Source organism: Salvelinus namaycush, chromosome 26, assembly GCF_016432855.1.
Source record: "Salvelinus namaycush isolate Seneca chromosome 26, SaNama_1.0, whole genome shotgun sequence".
In the NCBI taxonomy this organism is placed as follows: Eukaryota; Metazoa; Chordata; class Actinopteri; order Salmoniformes; family Salmonidae; genus Salvelinus; species Salvelinus namaycush.
This window is the reverse complement of record NC_052332.1, coordinates 17553363-17574055: the sequence shown is the minus strand read 5'-3', so window position 1 is coordinate 17574055 and position 20693 is coordinate 17553363. Positions and strand designations below refer to the sequence as shown.

At 46.1% G+C, this 20693-nt stretch overlaps 1 protein-coding gene across 1 annotated transcript in view; it reads left to right on the top strand.

Moving 5' to 3' along the window:
- LOC120021897 (matrix metalloproteinase-17-like) overlaps positions 1-20693 on the top strand; it is a 69048-nt gene that overhangs the window by 32960 nt on the left and 15395 nt on the right. The window contains exon 6 of the mRNA XM_038965737.1: positions 19417-19703. Within this exon, the coding sequence (XP_038821665.1) occupies positions 19417-19703 (287 nt within the window). The remainder of the gene's footprint in view (positions 1-19416; positions 19704-20693) is intronic.

Sequence of the window (20693 nt, the reverse complement as noted above, 5' to 3'; positions counted from 1 at the left end):
TCAACTAATTTACTGAGTTACAGTTCATATAAGGAATCAGTCAATTTAAATTCATTCATTAGGCCCTAATCTATGGATTTCACATGACTGGGCAGGGGCGCAGCCATGAGTTGGCCTGGGAGGGCATAGGCCCACACACTTGGGAGCCAGACCCACCTACTGGGGAGCCAGGCCCAGCAAATTCGAATATGTTTATCTCCACAAAAGGGCTATATTACAGACAGAAATACTCCTCCGTTTCATTAGCTGTCTGGATTGCTGGTCTCAGATGATCCCGCAGGTGAAGAAGCCGGATGTGGAGGTTCTGGGCTGGCGTGGTTACACATGGTGTGAGGTTGTGAGGCCAGTTGGACATACTGCCAACTTCTCTAAAACAACGTTGGTAGAGACATGAACATTAAATTCTCTGGCAACAGCTCTGGTGGACATTCCTGCAGTCAGCATGCCAATTGCACACTCCCTCAAAACTTAAAACATCTGTGGCATTGTGTTGTTTGACAAAACTGCACATTCTAGAGTGGCCTTTTATTGTCCCCAGCGAAAGGTGCACCTGTGTAATGCTCATGCGGTTTAATCAGCTTCTTGATATGCCACAACTGTCAGGTGGATGTATTATCTTGGCAAAGGATAAATACTCACTAACAGGGCTGTAAACACATTTGCGCACCAACTTTTAGAGAAATACGCTTTTTGTGCATATGGAACATTTCTGTGTGCGTGCATACGTGTGCATGAAAGAGCTGAGAGAGATGGATTGCAAAGTTGCTGACACCTACATAGCCTCTATTACATACATACACACACACACACACACACACACACACACACACACACACACACACACACACACACACACACACACACACACACACACACACACACACACACACACACACACACACACCTTTCTTCCCCCTCATTGACAGATCCTGCAGTTGTATCTATCTCTTTCCTTTTTTCCCTCTCTCTCTCTCTCTCGCTCGCTCTCTCTCTCTCTCCCTCTCGCTCTCCCTCTCTCCTTCTTTCGCCTGCATTCTAGTGCCAATCATATGCCTCGCTCCTGTCTGCTTGCTCCTGCTCTCCTCTCACCTCTCCTGTCTGCTGGCAGCCTGACTGTCTGTTGAGACCAGGGAGAATGTGTTTGTATTCACACTAGTACTGATTTGTACATAGTCCTGAAAACACTGTGCTCATTGGGTGCAGAGCTGGAGTTTTCTCTCACACATTTCTTGGTTTGGGCCGTAGAGCTCAGAGACCAAGCAGATCTTGTATACGCTTCTTTACCTGGGGGTTTGGAAAGTAGCACCCATTGATTATCTGTTGACTTGAACCCAGTCTTGCCTCACTGCACCGTGTAAATGAAAGCATCCCAGAAAAAAAAGCTTGAATCCATGTTCCTCCAGTCATCTAAAGAGTCAACAGAAGTTCTTTAAACAGGTGAAGTTCTCTCTCAGTCATTTCTACTTACCGCTCTCACAGACTGGCCTCGGGTCTACCAGCCCCAGTGAGAGTAAGGTCAGGGCTCAAACACTGTAATAATGTTCCTTAATGGTTTGTTTGAGAGCGCTGGAGATAAGGGGCTGGTGTAGAGCAGATGGTCATGGGGCAGGGGCTTGGCTGGGAGCTGTGTGGAGAGGGATACACACAAACACACTCAGGGAATTTCAGTGGAGTCCACACTTCAATAGTTCCACATATAGATATTTAGGGAGCTATTTTCAGCTGGTGTTAAGGCGGCGCTAGTGTCAAACGCACGTTAGTTGGCAATTTCATCATCTAAAAACTGTAATTTTCCAGACCTAACGCCAGGTTCGGCAATTTACCTGTCTTATATCAGCACACTTGCGCTCAGATGGGAGGGGTGGAAATATTTTAGACTTGTCCTTTACAACATGATCCAAAGTTCTAATTTCAGGCAGCGCTGGTAAGGATATTTAAGACCAAACAAAAACTGTTTTTAGAGGTAACGCAGTTGGTTATGACATTAATTTTTCAGAGCGGAAACACAGCCTATCCAGCCGTGACGCACACTGTCCATATTCGTGTAGAACAAGAGTAGACTAATGTGCCTTGGATGCATGTATACTTTGTATTTAGTTAAATGCCCAATGCAATCCCGAAGTACTCAATACTGTCGATAAAGGGTTTGGCTCCTGAGACCGCTTGGAAATAAATCTTAAATCACCAAAGATTTATTAAAATATCAAGTGTGAGAGGAGTAAAACAGTGAGTAGACATTCCATTTTTATCTCTGCATTGCAGGCAGGCCCACATTATTTTAGCCATGCAGGTCCCGTGCGTTAAACCCCCTCCATGATGTAGGCTACATGTCATGCCCATCGTATTTAGAAGTTATCTGTAACCAATTGCTTGTTTTCCATTTAATATGTTCAAAGCCCAGGCCCTCCCTACTATAACAAATAGTATTTTTATCCTGGCGACTTTATGATGTCGTTACATTTGACATTTATTTATTGTTGTTGTTCAAAAAAACAGATTGAAGGGGCGGAGCTAGCATGTTGGAGTGAACGGCTGTGTTTGTGAAACATTCTAACTTAACCTACTTTACTTTTTACAACAGTAGTTTCTTTCTAGTACAATATTGACATTTTTTATGTGAACATGCTGGGTAATAGGCGATTAAAGGACAATAAATCCTCATCGGAGGCCTCCTCCCCACCAAACAACGAGACAGACATAGCGGAAGGCACAGGTAATAACGTGACACTTTCAGAACTTATCCGGGCTCTGGGAGAACTACGTGTTTTAAAGCTACTATTGCTGAACTGGACACCAAAATCGAGAGCACCATTCGAAAGGTTTCTTCGCAGGGCCAGAGTATTGGGAACCTTGAGAAGGCCTCTGAATTCAATCCTGGTAGGATCGACGACTTAGAGAAGCTATGCACATCCTTTCAGGAGAGTGTGCAGGGGCTTTCTGTGAAAGTGGTCGGCCTAGAGGTTTGTCCAGACGTCATAACCTTCACGTTGTTGGTCAGGCAGAGGGAGTGGAGGCTGGCTCTCGCTCCACCGACTTCTTCGCCAAGCTATTGAGGGATACATGTTTTGGCTTCGGACCCGCTGCTGGACCGTTCACATCGCGTTCTTGTCTCCGTGCCAGGACCGGGCCAACGTCCTCGCCCAGTTATCATCTCTTGTGCCCGTGCCACCCGGGCCAACGACCTCGCACAGTAATCATCCGTTGTCACGGTTTCAAGACCAAGGATCTTATCCTGCGTGAGGCTCGAATGAGGGGTAAACTGTTACATAAAGGACATCCCTTCCGTGTCTATGAGGATTATGCGCCCAATGTAGCAAAGCATTGCGCCGGCTACAGAGATGTCATGACCAAACTCTACAAACTCCATCTTCGCCCAGCCTTTCTCTTCCCCCGGACGAAGAGGAGGAGGACAACCGTTACAGAACCACCCACCAAACAAGGATCAAGCAGCGTGAGAGGAACCAGCAACAGCGGCCAAAAAACCAGGACTCGTGGACTTGGGAGGAAATATTGAATGGAGAAGGACCCTGGGCTAAGGTGGGAGAGAATCGCCGCTCTCGGGAGGTGATGGAGTCAGCGAAAGCCCAGGATCGGTGGTATGAGGAGGCAGGTAGGAGACGTGGCTGGAAACCCGAAAGTAAACCCCAAAAATTTCTTGGGGGGGGGGAGGCTAAAAGGGAGAGTGGCGAAGTCAGGTAGGAGACCTGCGCCTACTCCCTGTACTTACCGTGGAGAGCGAGAGTACGGGCAGACACCGTGTTACGCAGTAGAGCGCATGGTGTCTCCTGTACGTGTGCATAGCCCGGTGCGGTACATACCAGCTCCTCGTATCGGCCGGGCCAGATTGAGCATTGAGCCAAGTGCCATGAAGCCGGCTCTACATATCTGGCCACCAGTGCGTCTCCTCGGGCCGGCTTACATGGCACCAGCCTTACGCATGGTGTCCCCGGTTCGCCTACATAGCCCGGTGCGGGTTATTCCACCTCCCCGCACTGGTCGGGCGACGGGGAGCATACAACCAGGTAAGGTTGGGCAGGCTCAGTGCTCAAGGGAGCCAGTACGCCTGCACGGTCCGGTATTTCCGGCGCCACCTCCCCGCTCCAGGCCAGTACCACCAGTGCCTACACCACGCACCAGGCTTCCAGTGCGTCTCCAGAGCCCTGTTCCTCCTCCACGCACTCTCCCTGTGGTGCGTGTCTCCAGCCCAGTGCCTCCAGTTCCGGCACCACGCATCAAGCCTCCTGTGCGTCTCCAGAGCCCTGTACGCACTGTTCCTTCTCCCCGTACTCGCCCTGATGTGCGTGCCCTCAGCCCGGTACCACCAGTGCCGGTACCACGCACCAGGCCTATAGTACGCCTTGAGAGTCCAGTGTGCCCTGTTGCTGCTCCCCGCACGAGCCTGAAGGTACGTGTCTTTAGCCCGGTACCTCCAGTTCCGGCACCACGCACCAGGCCTACAGTGCGTCTCAGCCGGCCAGAGTCTGACGTCTGCCCAGCGGCGCCTGAACTGCCCGTCTGCCCAACGGCGCCTGAACTGCCCGTCTGCCCAACGCCGTCTGAACTGTCCGTCTGCCAAGCGCCGCATGAACTGCCCGTCTGTACTGAGCCTTCAAAGCCGCCCGTCTGTACTGAGCCTTCAAAGCCGCCCGTCTGCCATGAGCCTTCAGAGCCGTCCGCCAGACAGGAGCCGCTAGAGCCGTCCGCCAGACAGGAGCCGCTAGAGCCTTCCGCCAGACAGGAGCCGTTAGAGCCTTCCGCCAGACAGGAGCAGCCAGAGCCTTCCGCCAGACAGGAGCAGCCAGAGCCTTCCGCCAGACAGGATCAGCCAGAGCCGTCCGCCAGCCAGGATCAGCCAGAGCCGTCCGCCAGCCAGGATCAGCCAGAGCCGTCCGCCAGCCAGGATCAGCCAGAGCCGTCCGCCAGCCAGGATCAGCCAGAGCCGTCCGCCAGCCAGGATCAGCCAGAGCCGTCCGCCAGCCAGGATCAGCCAGAGCCGTCAGCCAGCCATGACCAGCCAGAGCCGTCAGCCAGTCCGGAGCTGCCCCTCAGTCCGGAGCTGCCCTTCACTTCGGAGTTGCCCCTCATTCCGGTGTTGCCCCTCATTCCGGTATTGCCCCTTAGTCCGGTGCTGCCCCTTAATCCAGTGGGGTTAATTTGGAGGGTGGTCATTGGGAGGAGGCTAAAAAAGCGGGGATTGACTATGGTGGGATGGGGACCACGCCCAGAGCCTGAGCCGCCACCGTGGACAGATGCCCACCCAGACCCTCCCCTAGACTTTTGGTGGTGCGTCCGGAGTTCGCACCTTGAGGGGGGGGTTATGTCACGTTCCTGACCTGTTTTCTCTTGTTTTTGTATGTGTTTAGTTGGTCAGGGCGTGAGTTGGGGTGGGCATTCTATGTTTTGTGTTTCTATGTTTAGGTCAGTGGTAATTAGCCTTATATGGTTCTCAATCAGGGACAGGTGTTTGACGTTTCCTCTGATTGAGAACCATATAAAGGTAGGCTGTTCACACTGTTTGTTTGTGGGTGGTTGTCTTCCGTGTCAGTTTATGTACCACACGGGACTGTTTCGTTTGTTCGTTCGTTTGTGTAGTCTGTACCTGTTCATGCGTTCTTCGTGTATATGTAAGTTCGTTTGTTCAGGTCTGTTGACTTCGTTTATTATTTTGTAAATTCTCAAGTGTGTTTAGTTTTCGTCTTGTTTAATAAATATCATGTCGTATAACAACGCTGCGCTTTGGTCCAATCCCTACTCCTCCTCTTCGGACGAAGTAGCCACCATTTGCCTTGATGACAGCTTTGCACACTCTTTCTGTATATATATATATATGTCCCCCCCACTTCTAAAACCAAAGTTGCGCCCCTGTGTGAGGGTTTATTCGGACTCTTGCAGGGGTTTGCACTGAGTGGTCCTTTGGAGCATTACGCAAACTCTGTGCCAGTCTTTGTCTGCCTGTGTAATTCCCAAGGAGAAATGAATGTGTGAGTACGACATATCTGAGTATACGAGCTACTGAAAAGAGGATGTGGTTGCGCTAATGGGAGTACGGTATGTACCCTGTATAAGTATGGAAAGACAGAGAGACAGAGAGAGAGAGAGAGACAGAGACAGAGACAGAGACAGAGACAGAGACAGAGAGAGAGAGAGAGAGAGAGAATCACGATGCAAGCTGGGTTAAGCGTTGTTGGACATGTGGAGGGCCACCCACCACCAAACAATCCCAGAGCCACTCAGCCCTGATTTCATGAGAGGGCCAGAGAGAGGCAGAGACGGGGGAGTCAAAAAGAACAAGGCCTTGTGTGGGTGATGTGATGAGCATAACAATATATACAAATAAACCTGATCAACAACAACCTTACACTGACCAGCAGCACAGGCTGGCTCAGACTCAATGCGTTATTTAATACGCAATTTGCAAGTTGATATCACTCTCGTATGCAATACAGTTAGTCTAAGATCCTTATAGGCGATGCAACAAATGAGATCAGGTTGAAAAGAGACGGAATAGAGCTTTTCTAAATAGGCCTCCCACTCGTGGATAATAATTCATTTATGCTCCTGTGTCATGAGGCTGCATGGAGAGCTGGCAGGGTTTGGAATTGTGTTGATGGAAAGAAGCATCGGGTCCTGACCTGGTTGGGCTTTGCTGTGCTGGGTAAATAATTCAGTCTAGTGGAACTCTAGAGCTGCTGCTGGCTCTCTGCTCCCTCACTTTCTGGCCCCGTCCCCTGTGACATGGCTCTCTGCTCCCTCCCTCTCTGGCCCTGGCCCCTGTGACACGACTCTCTGCTCCCTCCCTCTCTGGCCCCTGTGACACAACTCTCTCAGGTTACTTACCGTCACCCTAGACGGTCTGGCTCCCGGGGTCACGACCTGCTGCTTCCAAAAGGTCGGCCTGTGTGTATGTTTGGGGAGTGTGTGTGTATGTTTGGGGAGTGTGTGTGTGTGTATGTGTGGGGAGTGTGTGTGTGTGTATGTTTGGGGAGTGTGTGTGTACGTGTGTGATAAACTGCTGGAAAAGACTATGTAAGGAAACCACCCAGGCAGAGTTGAAGGTTCATCATACAAAACACTGACTCCATCAGGAAGTTATTCAGGGTGTGGGACTATAGATATCTTCATGCTGAATGGCTAAGCGTCTTGGGCAGGGTGCTCTAAGCTCCTAATGCCGTGATCATTATATTTGTCATGAGAGACCTACAGTTGAAGTCGGAAGTTTACATACACTTAGGTTGGAGTCATTAAAACTCGTTTTTTCAACCACTCCACAAATTTCTTGTTAACAAACTATAGTTTTGGCAAGTCGGTTAGGACATCTACTTTGTGCATGACACAAGTAATTTTTCCAACAAATGTTTACAGACAGATTATTTCACTTATAATTCACTGTATCACAATTCCAGTGGATCAGAAGTTTACATACACTAAGTTGACTGTGCCTTTAAACAGCTTGGAAAAATCCAGAAAATTATGTTATGGCTTTAGAAGCTTCTGATAGGCTAATTGACATAATTTGAGTCAATTGGAGATGTACCTGTGGATGTATGTCAAGGCCTACCTTCAAACTCAGTGCCTCTTTGCTTGACATCATGGGAAAATCAAAATAAATCAGCCAAGACCTCAGAAAAAGTACTGTAGACCTCCAGAAATCTGGTTCATCCTTGGGAGCAAGTTCCAAATGCCTGAAGGTACCACGTTCATCTGTACAAGCAATAGTACACAAGTCCAAGCAGCATGGGACCACGCAGCCGTCATACCGCTCAGGAAGGAGACGCGTTCTGTCTCCTAGAGATTAACATACTTTGGTGCGAAAAGTGCAAATCAATCCCATAACAACGGCAAAGGACCTTGTGAAGATGCTGGAGGAAACAAGTACAAAAGTATCTATATCCACAGTAAAACGAGTCCTATATCGACATAACCTGAAAGGCCGCTCAGCAAGGAAGAAGCCACTGCTCCAAAACCACCATAAAAAAAGCCAGACTACGGTTTGCAACTGCAAATGGGGACAAAGATCATACTTCTTGGAGAAATATCCTCTGGTCTGATGAAACAAAAATAGAACTGTTTGGCCATAATGACCATCGTTATGTTTGGAGGAAAAAGGAGGAGGCTTGCAAGTCGAAGGACACCATCCCAACCGTGAAACACAGGGGTGGCAGCAACATGTTGTGGGGGTGCTTTGCTGCAGGAGGGACTGGTGCACTTCACAAAATAGCATGGCATCACGAGGAAGGAAAATGATGTTGATATATTGAAGAAACATCTCAAGACATCAGTGAGGAAGGTAAAGCTTGGTCGCAAATGGGTGTTCCAAATGGACAATGACCCCAAGCATACTTCCAAAGTTGTGGCAAAATGGCTTAAGGACAAGTCAAGGTATTGGAGTGGCCATCACGAAGCCCTGACCTCAATCCTATTGAAAATTTGTGGGCAGAACTGAAAAAGTGTGTGTGAGCAAGGAGGCCTACAAACTGACTCTGTTACACCAGCTCTGTCAGGAGGAATGGGCCAAAATTCACCCAACTTATTGTGGAAAGCTTGTGGAAGGCTACTCGAAAGGTTTGACCCAGGTTTTCATAGGGCTAGGTCCCTTTTTTTCTCAGTTTCCACCTGACTGATGTGCCCAAAGTAAACTGGCTGTTGCTCAGGCCCTGAAGCCAGGATATGCATATAATTGGTACCATTGGAAAGAAAACACTTTTAAGTTTCTAGACATGTTAAAATAATGTACGAGACTATAACACAATAGATATGTAAGGAGCAAATCCAAAGAAAAACCAACCAGAATTGTTTTTTTGAGAGACCATGCTCTTACAATGGAAACTAAAGGGGCATACTGAATTCTAGCTCCCAGGATGCAATTCCTATGGCTTCCACGGGGTGTCAGCAGTATATGCTCAAGGTTTCAGGCTTGTAACTTCCAAAACGAATAAGAAATATCAGTTTTAGTACAGGGACACAGTCTTGGAAATTCGTGTTTGGGCGCGCGATGAAGACAAGACGCACCTGCTAAAATCGGTTTCCTATTTAACATACTTCTTTCCGTAAGAAATATTATAGTTTGATTACATTTTAGGGTATCTGAGGAGTAAATAGAAACGTATTTTGACTTGTTGAAACAAAGTGTAGCAGTAGATTTTCGGATTCCTTTCTCTGCATGTTCAACGAGTGGATTACTCAAATCGATGGTGCCAGCTAAACTGACTTTTTTGGGATATAAAGAAGGATTTTATCTAACAAAATTACACTACATGTTATAGCTGGGACCCTTTGGATGACAAATCAGAGGAAGATTTTCAAAAAGTAAGTGAATATTTCATCTCTATTTGTGAATTTATGAAACCTGTGCCGGTGGAAAAATATTTTGATGTGGGGCGCCGTCCTCAAGCAGTCGCATGGCATGCTTTCGCTGTAATGGCTACTGTAAATTGGACAGTGCAGTTTGATTAACAAGAATTTAAGCTTTCAACCGATATAAGACACTTGTATGTACCTAAATGTTTAATATCCATAATTTTTCTGATTATTTATTTGAATTGCGCGCCCTCCAGTTTCACCGGAGGTTGTCCCGCTAGGACGCCTAGGCAGAGTAAAATGCAAATTAATAACTTAAAAATCCTACAATGTGATTTTCTGGATTACAGACCTCTACATGCTTTGTAAGTAGGAAAACCTGCAAAATCGGCAGTGTATTAAATACTTGTTCTCCCCACTGTAGATTGCACACAGGTGGACTTTATTTAACTCATTTTGTGACTTCTGAAGGTAATTGGTTGCACCAGATCTTATTTAGAGGCTTCATAGCAACGGGGTTGAATACATACAGTATGCACACACCACTATTCCGTTGTTGATTTTTTCAATTTTTTGAAACAAGTATTTTTTTTCACTTCACCAATTTGGACTATTTTGTGTATGTCCATCACATGAAATCCAAATAAAAATCAATTTAAATGACAGGTTTTAATGCAACAAAATAGGAAAAAGGGGGATGAATACTTTTGCAAGGCACTGTACCAACGACAACACAGAGACTAACCCCAGCATTATTGTGGGAAACAGTGAAGGCTTATTTGAGAGGCTGTATCATCTCCATTCAGGCTGCCAGGAGTAGGCAAAACAGAGAAAAATGAGTAGAATTGGAGGGACAAATTCACTTACTGGATAGGGAGAATGCTAGTCATCCATCTATGGAGAATTATTTTTATTTTATTACCGCTTTGAAATTTGAATATAATCAGATTCTCTCAACTAAAATTGCTCAATCTTTTCTCTATGCCAGGCAAACATATTTTGAGTTTGGTGACAAACCACACAAATTACTTGCCAGACAACTTCGAAAAACTGAGAGTGACCGAGTGATTCACAAAGTTAACTGGGAAATTACTCTCTTCCCCCAAGGACATCAATGACAGATTTTGTCAGTTTTACGAGACATCTAAAGCAGATCCTAATCCCTGAACCAGGAAGATTCCAACTTCCTGAATAAGGTAATATCTCTTGGAGAAATTCGAGAAACAATTACATCTCTAAAGAGTGGCAAGACCCTAGGCCCAGATGGATTCCCTATAAAACATTCAGCAACATTCTCCCTACCTGCACAAAATGTTGGTTCAGGCCATTGAGGATGGAGATCTCCTACCTACTTTCGATGAGGCGTTTATTACAGTTGTTCATAAAAAGGGTAAAGATCCGGAAGTGGTAGGGTCATACAGATCAATATCTCTCCTTAATACAGACCAAAAGATTTGCACAAAAACTCTGGCTATTAGGCTTAGCACTTTATTGGGAAAATTGGTCCATTCGGACCAGACTGGCTTTATCCCTAACAGAAACTCATTTTTCAATCTCAGGCGCCTCTGCAACATTATGTATTCTCAGAGGTTACCCAACGTGGACCTTGCCGTTATATCTCTTGACGCCGAAAAGGGCTTTGACCAAGTTGAGTGGTCCTATCTATTCACGGTCCTACAGAAATGTAATATTGGAGATGGGTTCACGAAATGGATCCAGCTTTTATATAGGAACCCCTGTGCGAGAATACTCACTAACCAATCATTGTCGCCCCGATTTAACCTTTATAGAGGGGCATGGTTGTGCGCTGTTGCCTCTGCTTTTTGCTCTAATCATTGAACCTCTCGCTTAGGCAATCAGATCTCATGCAGCAATACACGGCTATAATACTGAAGATACTCTAAATAGGATTTCTCTATACGCAGATTACATTCTCCTCTATGTAAAATAACCCCAATCTAGTATTCCAGCTATTCTATGTATTTTATTAATTTGTTTGGTACCTTCTCAGGATATAGAATACATTCTTAGGAAGGAAATTAAAGTCCACTTTGACCCTACACCAATATCATTCCTGCTCCCTGTTGCCAGGAATCCCTCCTTTGCCCCCTTTAACCTTGATAACACCTTTGAGCGATGGGGAGAACTAGGGATCAATACCACAGGGGATCTACAATATTTATAGAAGGGACCTTTGCCTCTGATTTGTTGAAGGAAACCTATAATCTTCCCAGAAGTAACTTTTTCAGATACCTACAGATTGGAGACTATGTTAGAAAACATCTTCCTACATTTAGAAATGCTAAACCTTCCATGTTTGACGGATGCATCAACATTTGTCCCACCTCAGGCAAACTGATATCTCGTCTATATGACGCTTTTCAATCTGTTAGCACACCATCTACAGATGCCATTAAAGCAAAATGGGAAGAAAAGCTAAGCACTAACATTTCTGTAGCAGACTGGGAAGATAGCTTGGAGTATATCCACACCTGCTCCATTAACTCCAGACACCGTCTCATACAATTCAAGATCTTACACAGATTACACTATTCCAAAACTAAGCTGCATAGAATATTTCCTGATACCTCCCCTATGTGTGATAAATGTCATGCTGTGCAGGGTACACTACTCCACTGCTTTGCCCTATGCTCTAGCTTGTATGGTTATTGGTGTGGAATTGTTAGGATAGTCTCTGAAGTTCTGGAGACTTCAATTGACATCTGCCCTCTTTCTGTTTACATGTCCTTGTTTTGTATTATTTACTTTGTACCTAGAACTCTGGGTCTTTTTGTTTCTGTCTTCTCTTTTATGTTTAGATAAGAATTTCATCCTTGTCTTTTCTACAAAATACCTATACACCATTCTTGTGTGTGTTCAATAAAAAATATTTGAACAGCGAATTTATTTTTATAAACAGATTCCTTGTTTTTCATTACATTTTATTACAACCAATCTTATTAGAATGATACACCTTCCTGGTTTTATGCGTTGCGCATGCAATGCAACTTCTGGAGATGTGGGATTGCGATGTGATCTGTAAGATGGTTCCGATTATGTTCAGAAAATGTAGGCCTTTTTGGGAGCAGTATAACGGTGAGAGGACATTCTCCCTCTCTCTTTATATAGGATATTTGTTCAGCTACTGTGAGAAGTTTGGATGTGAGTAAAACCCCCCATAGTCTGCTTTGTTTTAATATTTTATGCCCACGTGCCGAAGTTATGGTGCCTGTAAGTGTGACATAGCATATTTAAAACAAGATGTTGTTTCGCTTTGTTTAGGCCTTATCAATAATGAATTGAATCTTGCTTATTGACAATGTTTGGCATGTCCCTGCTCAGCCATAATGTAATGTACAGTAGGAGCCCCTATATCAGTGTGAATGCTATTGAAGACATGCAATTACTTAGAACAATGTGGACTGCAAATGGGTTCAAGTTAACGTATTTAGCAAAGATAGGTCTATATTTAGTTATTTCGTTTCTGAAAGCCATTTAACAGACTATAATGGACTAACATTGGAATTACAGTTGATTCCAAGGCAATACATGAAAGGATTGTAAATACACAACTGGAAGCAACCACATATTTCACCATGGAGCACGTTCTGATTGGCCAGTGAGGGGCCAAGCCTCGACACTACCACAACTTGTTTATTCATCAAACGCCAGCAAGTGCGCCGATAATTGTAATAGTAAAAAAAAATCAAATATTTATGACACACCCCAGAACCTATAGCGCTACAGCCTGCGCCTACATTTACCATTGCGTTGGGTTCGTTCAAATAGAGCCCATGGCACAGGAGGCTATGGGAAGAATGGGGCAAATGAAATGGAAACCTGGAAACCATGTGTTTGATGTATTTGTTACCATTCCACATATTCCGCTCCAGTCATTACCACGAGCCAGTTAAGGTGCCACCAACCTCCTGTGGCCTATAGTATTGTTAGTGGGCTAGCAGCCTTAGCCTGTCAGCGAAGGTTATTCTCTATTGGGCTGGATTACCATATCGACTCATTGAAGGAAGGGGTATTTGTAACATAATCAATAGCAGAGGCTCACAGCCAAACCAAAACAGGCTCTATTTTAGGAACACACAAACATATAATACTGTATCTTAAACCCCAAACTCGGGATTGATCTTGTGTTGTTTTGTTGTCCTTGTATCATATATTTTTTTAAAGTATGAGACTGGTTGATTTTGGTTTGATGTCAAAAGATAGACTAGTCACCTGTGAGACAACACTTAAAGGAATATTTCAGGATTTTGTCATTGAGGCCCTTTATCTGCATGCTAGCAGATACCCATATACCTCCAGTCATTGCTCTAACGCTAGTTAGAATTGGCTTGCGAAACTACCTCTAACTTCCTTCATACTGGACACAGAGACATAAAAATGGTATCCACTAGTTCATCTGACTCTGTGGAAGTAAAATCCCAAAGTATCCCTTTAACAGTGAGAAGTATGGAACAATGATCATGGTAAATCCAGTAATAATGCCTTGATGTCGTGAGACTCGCTATCGTTGACTGGAGTAATGTATAGGACACCACGATAGGCTGATTTCAGAACTGACTAATGTGGGGATGAAGATTGATTAGCTGGGGAGAGCGGAGGTTGGTGGACCTAGCTGTTGCGACATGAACCCGGAACAGCCCCAGCATTAGAGCCGGTTTATGGTCAATCCGCCATCTGCAGTGGCCTACAGCGATTCAGCCTCCACAGAAGTCAGAGCATTAATACTTCTTGCGCTTCGGGGAGCAGAAGATAGCGGAGTGAGTCATACACATCCAATAAATTGGTCTGCACCTCTTAAAACGCACCACTCGTAGTGATTCAGGGCTAAGAACACTGTTCTGTGCCCAAGAACACTAAGGTAACCTGCCTAAATTACTACTGACCCGTAGCTCTCACGTCTGTAGCCATGAAGTGCTTTGAAAGGCTGCTCATGGCTCACATCAACACCATTATAGCCAGAAACCATAGACCCACTCCAATTTGCATACCGTCCTAACAGATCCCCAGATGATGCAATCTCTATTGCACTCCACACTGCCCTTTCCCACCTGGACAAAAGGAACACGTATGTGAGAATGCTATTCATTGACTACAGTTCAGTGTTCAACACCATAGTGCCCTCAAAGCTCATCAATAAGCTTAGGCCCTGGGACTAAACACCTCCTTCTGCAACTGGATCCTGGACTTCCTGATGGTCGCCCCCAGGTGGTAAGGGTAGGTAACAACACATCCGCCACGCTGATCCTCAACACATGGCCCCTCAAGGGTGCGTGCTCAGGCCCCTCCTGTACTCCCTGTTCACTCATGACTGCACAGCCAGGCACAACTCCAACACCATCATTAAGTTTGCTGATGACACAACAGTGGTAGGCCTGATCACCTACAACAACGAAACAGCCTATAGGGAGAAGGTCAGAGACCTGGCCATGTGGTGCCAGGACAACAACCTCTCCCTCAACGTGATCAATACAAAGGAGATGATTGTGGACTACAGGAAAAGGAGGGCCGAGCACGCCCCCATTCTCATCAACAGGACTGTAGTGGAGCAGGTTGAGAGCTTCAAGTTCCTTGGTGTCCACATCACCAACAAACTAACAGTCCAAGCACACCAAGACAGTCATGAAGAGGGCTCACCAAAGCCTATTCCCCCTCAGGAGACTGAAAAGATTTGGCATGGGTCCTCAGATCCTCAAAAGGTTCTACAGCTGCACCATCGAGAGCATCCTGACTGGTTGCATCACTGGCTGGTATGGCAACTGCTCGGCCTCCAACCACAAGGCATTAGAGGGTAGTGCGTACGGCCCAGTAATTCACTGGGGCCAAGCTTCCTGCCAAGACTTCAGCCACCCTAGTCATAGACTGTTCTCTCTGCTACTGCAAGGCAAGCGGTACCGGAGCACCAAGTTTAAGTCCAAGAGGCTTCTAAACAGCTCTACCCCCAAGCCTTAAGACTCCTGAACATCTAATCAAATGGCTACCCAGACTATTTGCATTTTCATGTCTTTCAAATCCCTACACGAGGTATCATGAAGATGTTTATATTTGCGAACCCCTTTCATCAAAGTTCTCCATGTTTGTTGGGAAAGAAGTTGTCAAGAAAGTGAGTGTGTTTATACAGGATGTACCGCCCCCAGCTACCATCAACAAAATTTGGGAGGCGCACGGCATCGCCGTACTGAGCTCAATTTGGCCTCTGCAAGGCTCTGGAGGATCTGCATTGGCATCACCCCCTCCGTACAGAGCCTGCTGAATCAAGCATAAATTACATTATAGTTAGACAGAAGACACGGCCTCCTAATGACACACACAAGCACATACCTACACACAAACACACACACACAGTCCAGTTCATCGCACACTGTTAGGCCATTATCCCCCAGCAGACAGCCTCCTGCTCGTTAGCGGATGTATTAATCACCTGAACCGATAGGTGGGGAAAGCAGAGCAGCCTCCCTCCCTCCCTCCATCTCTCTCTCTCTCTCTCACGCTCTCTGTCAGTCTGTCTACTGCTCTAATTCACGTCCATGTCTATCTGTTTGTCTATATGTCTGTCTTTCTGTCTACTGCTCTAATTCACTTTCCTGTCTGTCTGTCTGTCTGTCTGTCTGTCTGTCTGTCTGTCTGTCTGTCTGTCTGTCTGTCTGTCTGTCTGTCTGTCTGTCTGTCTGTCTGTCTGTCTGTCTGTCTGTCTGTCTGTCTGTCTGTCTGTCTGTCTGTCTGTCTGTCTGTCTGTCTGTCTGTCTGTCGGTCGGTCTCAAGCTCTGATTCACTCCCCTGTACTGTCTGTCTAGTCCAGCTGGCTGGCTGGCTGGGGTTAACATGCTGCAGTGGAGGAAGGAGATAGTCATTATAAGCATCAGTCACTCTGTCACCATGACCTTAGTGTACCCTCTGGTTCCTATTTGGATTTGAGTGACTTAATGCATACAATGGATCAGAGAAAGAGCATGGATAAGAGTGATAAGTTGGATACAGTATAGGTTGTCACATATGTCCAGTGGTGTACACACACACAAGTGTTAAGGAAATATATATTTTAGGGATACAGTAGGGGAGGAGAGAGTCGGGTGTATGTGAACCAAAGGACAGACCCAAGGAACCTAAGGAAGCCCCATCACATCATCATTGTACCATAGCTGGGTGATCTAATGGTGAGGGTGTTACCGTAAAGTGATACTAATAACGAGGGGACACCACATCAATTCCACCCTTCTCCCTGTGCTGTCATCATTAGAGCTGTGATTGACGGCTGGGATAGCCACTCTGACAGGGAGATGGAGGAAGATGGGCCTCACTCCTGACAAAGGATTTATCGAGGGACGGGAGTATTATCCTGCTGAAGGACACTATCTTTAAACCTCACAAGTTCACTGCATTTTAACTTTGCGATGATCTTTTTTAACACTCAGTTATTACTCAGACCAGTGTGTCAAAGTTAAAGAATAGAGTTACTGTTAAGTCCCTGTGTCAGCGATAATTCCTATTATTTTCTCATGGCCCTAGACAGTTTAGCAGGACAGAGGTGGCAGTCCCTTTCAGAGGAACAAAGAGAAGAAGACTTGTCTCGTTCAAGGCTGACAGAGACTCACGCAGGGCTCTCTCTGGAGCAGGGGTCTCCAACCTTTTCTAGCATGAGAGCTACTTTTAATGAAACATGTCGAGAGCTGCAATTTCTTTTCTAGCCTTCAAATAGGCACATCCTTCAAATAGTACCCCTGCAACTCTTCCCCAGGTCCTTAGTGTACAAGAGCACTATGTGTGTGTGTGTGTGTGTGTGTGTGTGTGTGTGTGTGTGTGTGTGTGTGTGTGTGTGTGTGTGTGTGTGTGTGTGTGTGTGTGTGTGTGTGTGTGTGTGTGTGTGTGTGTGTGTGTGTGTGTGTGTGTGTGTGTGTGTCCACTGAATAGCCGATCAGCTAGCTTTTCGTGTGGCGCAACTGATAAGAGTGGCAAAAGTCTCTGGGAGGGCGGTCACATGTGCTTTCAAAGCAGAGGTCCTGGGTCTGAGCCGAATCAGGAGGAATAGGTACTTGTTCAGCAAGAATCCGTGACATCCTTTAAACGCACCTGCGTGCGTCCATGTGTGTCTGCATATGTCTGTTAGTAGAGAGAATCTGTGTGTTTGCATATATAAGTTTCCATGAAGAGAGAAAGACAGCTCATTTCATATCAGGGCTAGGGAGGTTAATCCTGCTGAGAGATTTAAGTGAGAAAGAGAAAAATGACTTTGTTTCAACGTTCTTCGTTTTTTCCCCCACTCTTATTCTGAGTCATCAGACTATGGGAGTGCAGAAGTGCAGGTGCTGTGACTGGACTTGCCAACGAAAAGTCAACATTTGAGTTGCGCCTGGGAGACTTGATTTACCATTTATTTCTATTGGGCACAAAGTAATGTGAAACACAACCAAAACAAACAGCAAATACATCCAACAAGTGTGTAGAGTGAGAAGCTTGATGTAATCATTGTGTGCTAAATACTAGGGGCCCAAATACTAAACTTTTGACTACTTTAATACACATATAAGTGAATTTTCCCCAAAACTGTTGGTCCCCTAAAATGGGGGGAAACTATATACAAAAAGGGATGTCATTTCTAAACGGTTCACCCGATGTGGATGAAAATACACTCAAACTAAAGCTGACAGTCTGCATATGATACATAGGCATGCTACATAGTCATTTTATCAGGTCAAATTCAAAGTGCTTGAGTACAGAGCCAAAACAACAAAAAATGTATCTATTTACAGTGGGGTCCAAAATGATCGACACGTCAACAAGACTGTACAATAACACTGAGCCATATTGAATGCTCAAAGAAATTGGGGACATCACATACCTCGCTTGTCAGATCTAGACTCTGTACATAGGGCAGCAGTCTCTAAGGTGCATCTGTGATGCAGGGGAGGCTGCCTCTGACCTTGGCTAGCAAGCTGCTGTTCCTACACTACGGCTGACCAAGCAGCTGTAATAATGCTATTGAGCGTGTGTTTGGTCTGGGGTTGTTGCTGGGGAATGTGATAGTCCTGGTCTTAGTGGATAGAGAATGGAGGATGGCTAGCTAAGTGAATCCCACTCTGTGTGTGTTGGTCTGTGTGTGTGTGTGTGTGTGGGGGGGGGGGGGGGGGGGGGGGGGGGGTCTTGTGTGTCTGTGTATGTGTAGGGGGATCTGTCTGTGGGTCTGTGTCTGTGTATGTGGTGGGGTGTGTGTGTGTGTGTGGGTCTGTGTGTGTGGGTGACTCCTAGCAGGCCTCAAGCAGGTGAACTTTACATACATTTCCTACCGATCTGGTCTGGGGTGGAGAGGCAAAAATGGCCCTCGCAGGAGAGGGGATGTGTGTGTGGGAGTGGCACGGTGGCTTCCCAATCACCCTCTGTACGGTTTGGACAAACACACACAGAGGAGAGTGAGAGAAGAGGGGTAGGAAATAGAGAGAGGGTATAGAGAGGGCGAGAGTATGACTACCCCACTGTTTATTCAAATCCTATTACTGCTGCAGCAGAGGGAGAGAGAGGGGGGAGGGGAGGAAAGGGAGGTAGGTAGACAGAGAACACGAGACAGAGAGAGAGAGAGAGAGAGAGAGAGAGAGAGAGAGAGAGAGAGAGAGAGAGAGAGAGAGAGAGAGAGAGAGAGAGAGAGAGAGGGGGGGGGGGGGGGGGAGGGAGGAGAGTACCTCAAAAGTTATTCCTAAAAAATCTAATTTTGTGTCTTTCTCCTCTCTCTCCGCAACTCAGTTCAAAGATGTTGATGTATTCTAACACTATGGTCAATGTGTTTCCAGCTGCGAGGGCTCACCAAGCCATGAAATGGAAAAGGAGATACAATCAGTGGGTATCTGCAAACAAGCCCTGTAGTCATGCATGAACTGGCAATATTTTGGCATCAGCTAACATTTTGTTGAACAGTGAATGCAGCTCTGCCAGTGTACTTGTACTGTATTCTAATTTTGACCTCTCACGCTCTCTCCTCCTCTTATCTTTTTTCTCCTCTCTCCCTGTTCCTACTTCCATCTGCTTCCACTCTCCTCTCATCCTCTCCTCTTCTCCTCTCTTCTTCTCCCACCTGGTCCCCTCTCCCTCTTCTCTTCTCCTCTCCATCTCCAGGATTCGTACCTTTCCTAAGGAGTCTCCTCTGTTGGGTCGAGATACGGTACGAGCTCTCATGTACTATGCCCTCAAGGTCTGGAGTGACATCTCACCCCTCAACTTCCATGAAGTGGCGGGCAACGACGCAGACATCCAGATCGACTTCACCAAGGCCGACCACAACGACGGGTACCCTTTCGATGGGCCGGGAGGCACTGTGGCACACGCCTTCTTCCCCGGAGAGAGGTTCACGGCAGGGGACACCCACTTTGATGATGATGAGGCCTGGACCTTCAGATCACCAGGTGAGTGGTTGGTGGTTTACTGTACCTTTATTGACTAGTGTGTATTGTTCATTATATTTATGTGTATGAAGTGCATTTCCAGGAGTTTGCACATGGGTGCATGTGTGTGATGCCCAGTGACACCTTGCAGCTCCAGCCGTTGGTCGGTCAGCCATGGGTTGATCAGATCTACTAAATGCTCCCAGACACAGGGATGCTCTCATTAATCATTAAGTCTGCCTGCTGCTGCTCGGCTGCTCGGCTGAGGACTGCCCACTTCCTCTTCCCTCTCCCCTCTCCCATTCTCATTAGACTGAGTGGACTCAATGTGCTTCCCATCGCTCCCTCCCTGTCCATCTCTGATGGAGAAAGTCATGCCTTCTCTGTTATGACCTTACCTCTCCTTCCTTCCCGAGACAGACGGAGGAAGAGGGTGGCAGACGAGTGCAGACAGTTTTGGAAAATGTTTGCCTCTTTTTCTCAAGAATGAGCTCCACCTACGTCTCCCTGTCTATGATGAGACTAGAACCGCTGAGAGCACCCAGAAGTGCAGATCCTACAGTTTATAGATTCACATTCCACTCTAGCCAAGCCCAATACCTCCAAAGATAGACAGACAAACACATCTGGAGAGGTGATGCAATGTGTGATGTATGCTGGCCCATTACCTCTCTAACAGGACAGGACAGATCCAGCCCCCTCCCAAAGACAAACCGACCCAAGTTTGCAGTTTTAATGTCACATGCACAAGTACAGTGAAAAGCCTTTCTTGCAAACTCAAAACCCAACAATGCAATAATCAATAACGATGTATTACTAGAAAAAAAACTTGAGAAATAAGAATAGGAAATATGAAATACACAATAAAGTAAATAAGTAAGCATATATTTAAAAAGTCAGTTCCAATACCATATGAACAATGTGCAGGGATACTTGAGTGATAGAGGTAGATATGTACAGTATAGGGGTAAGGTGACTAGGCTACAGGATATAAGATGAACAGATTAGCAG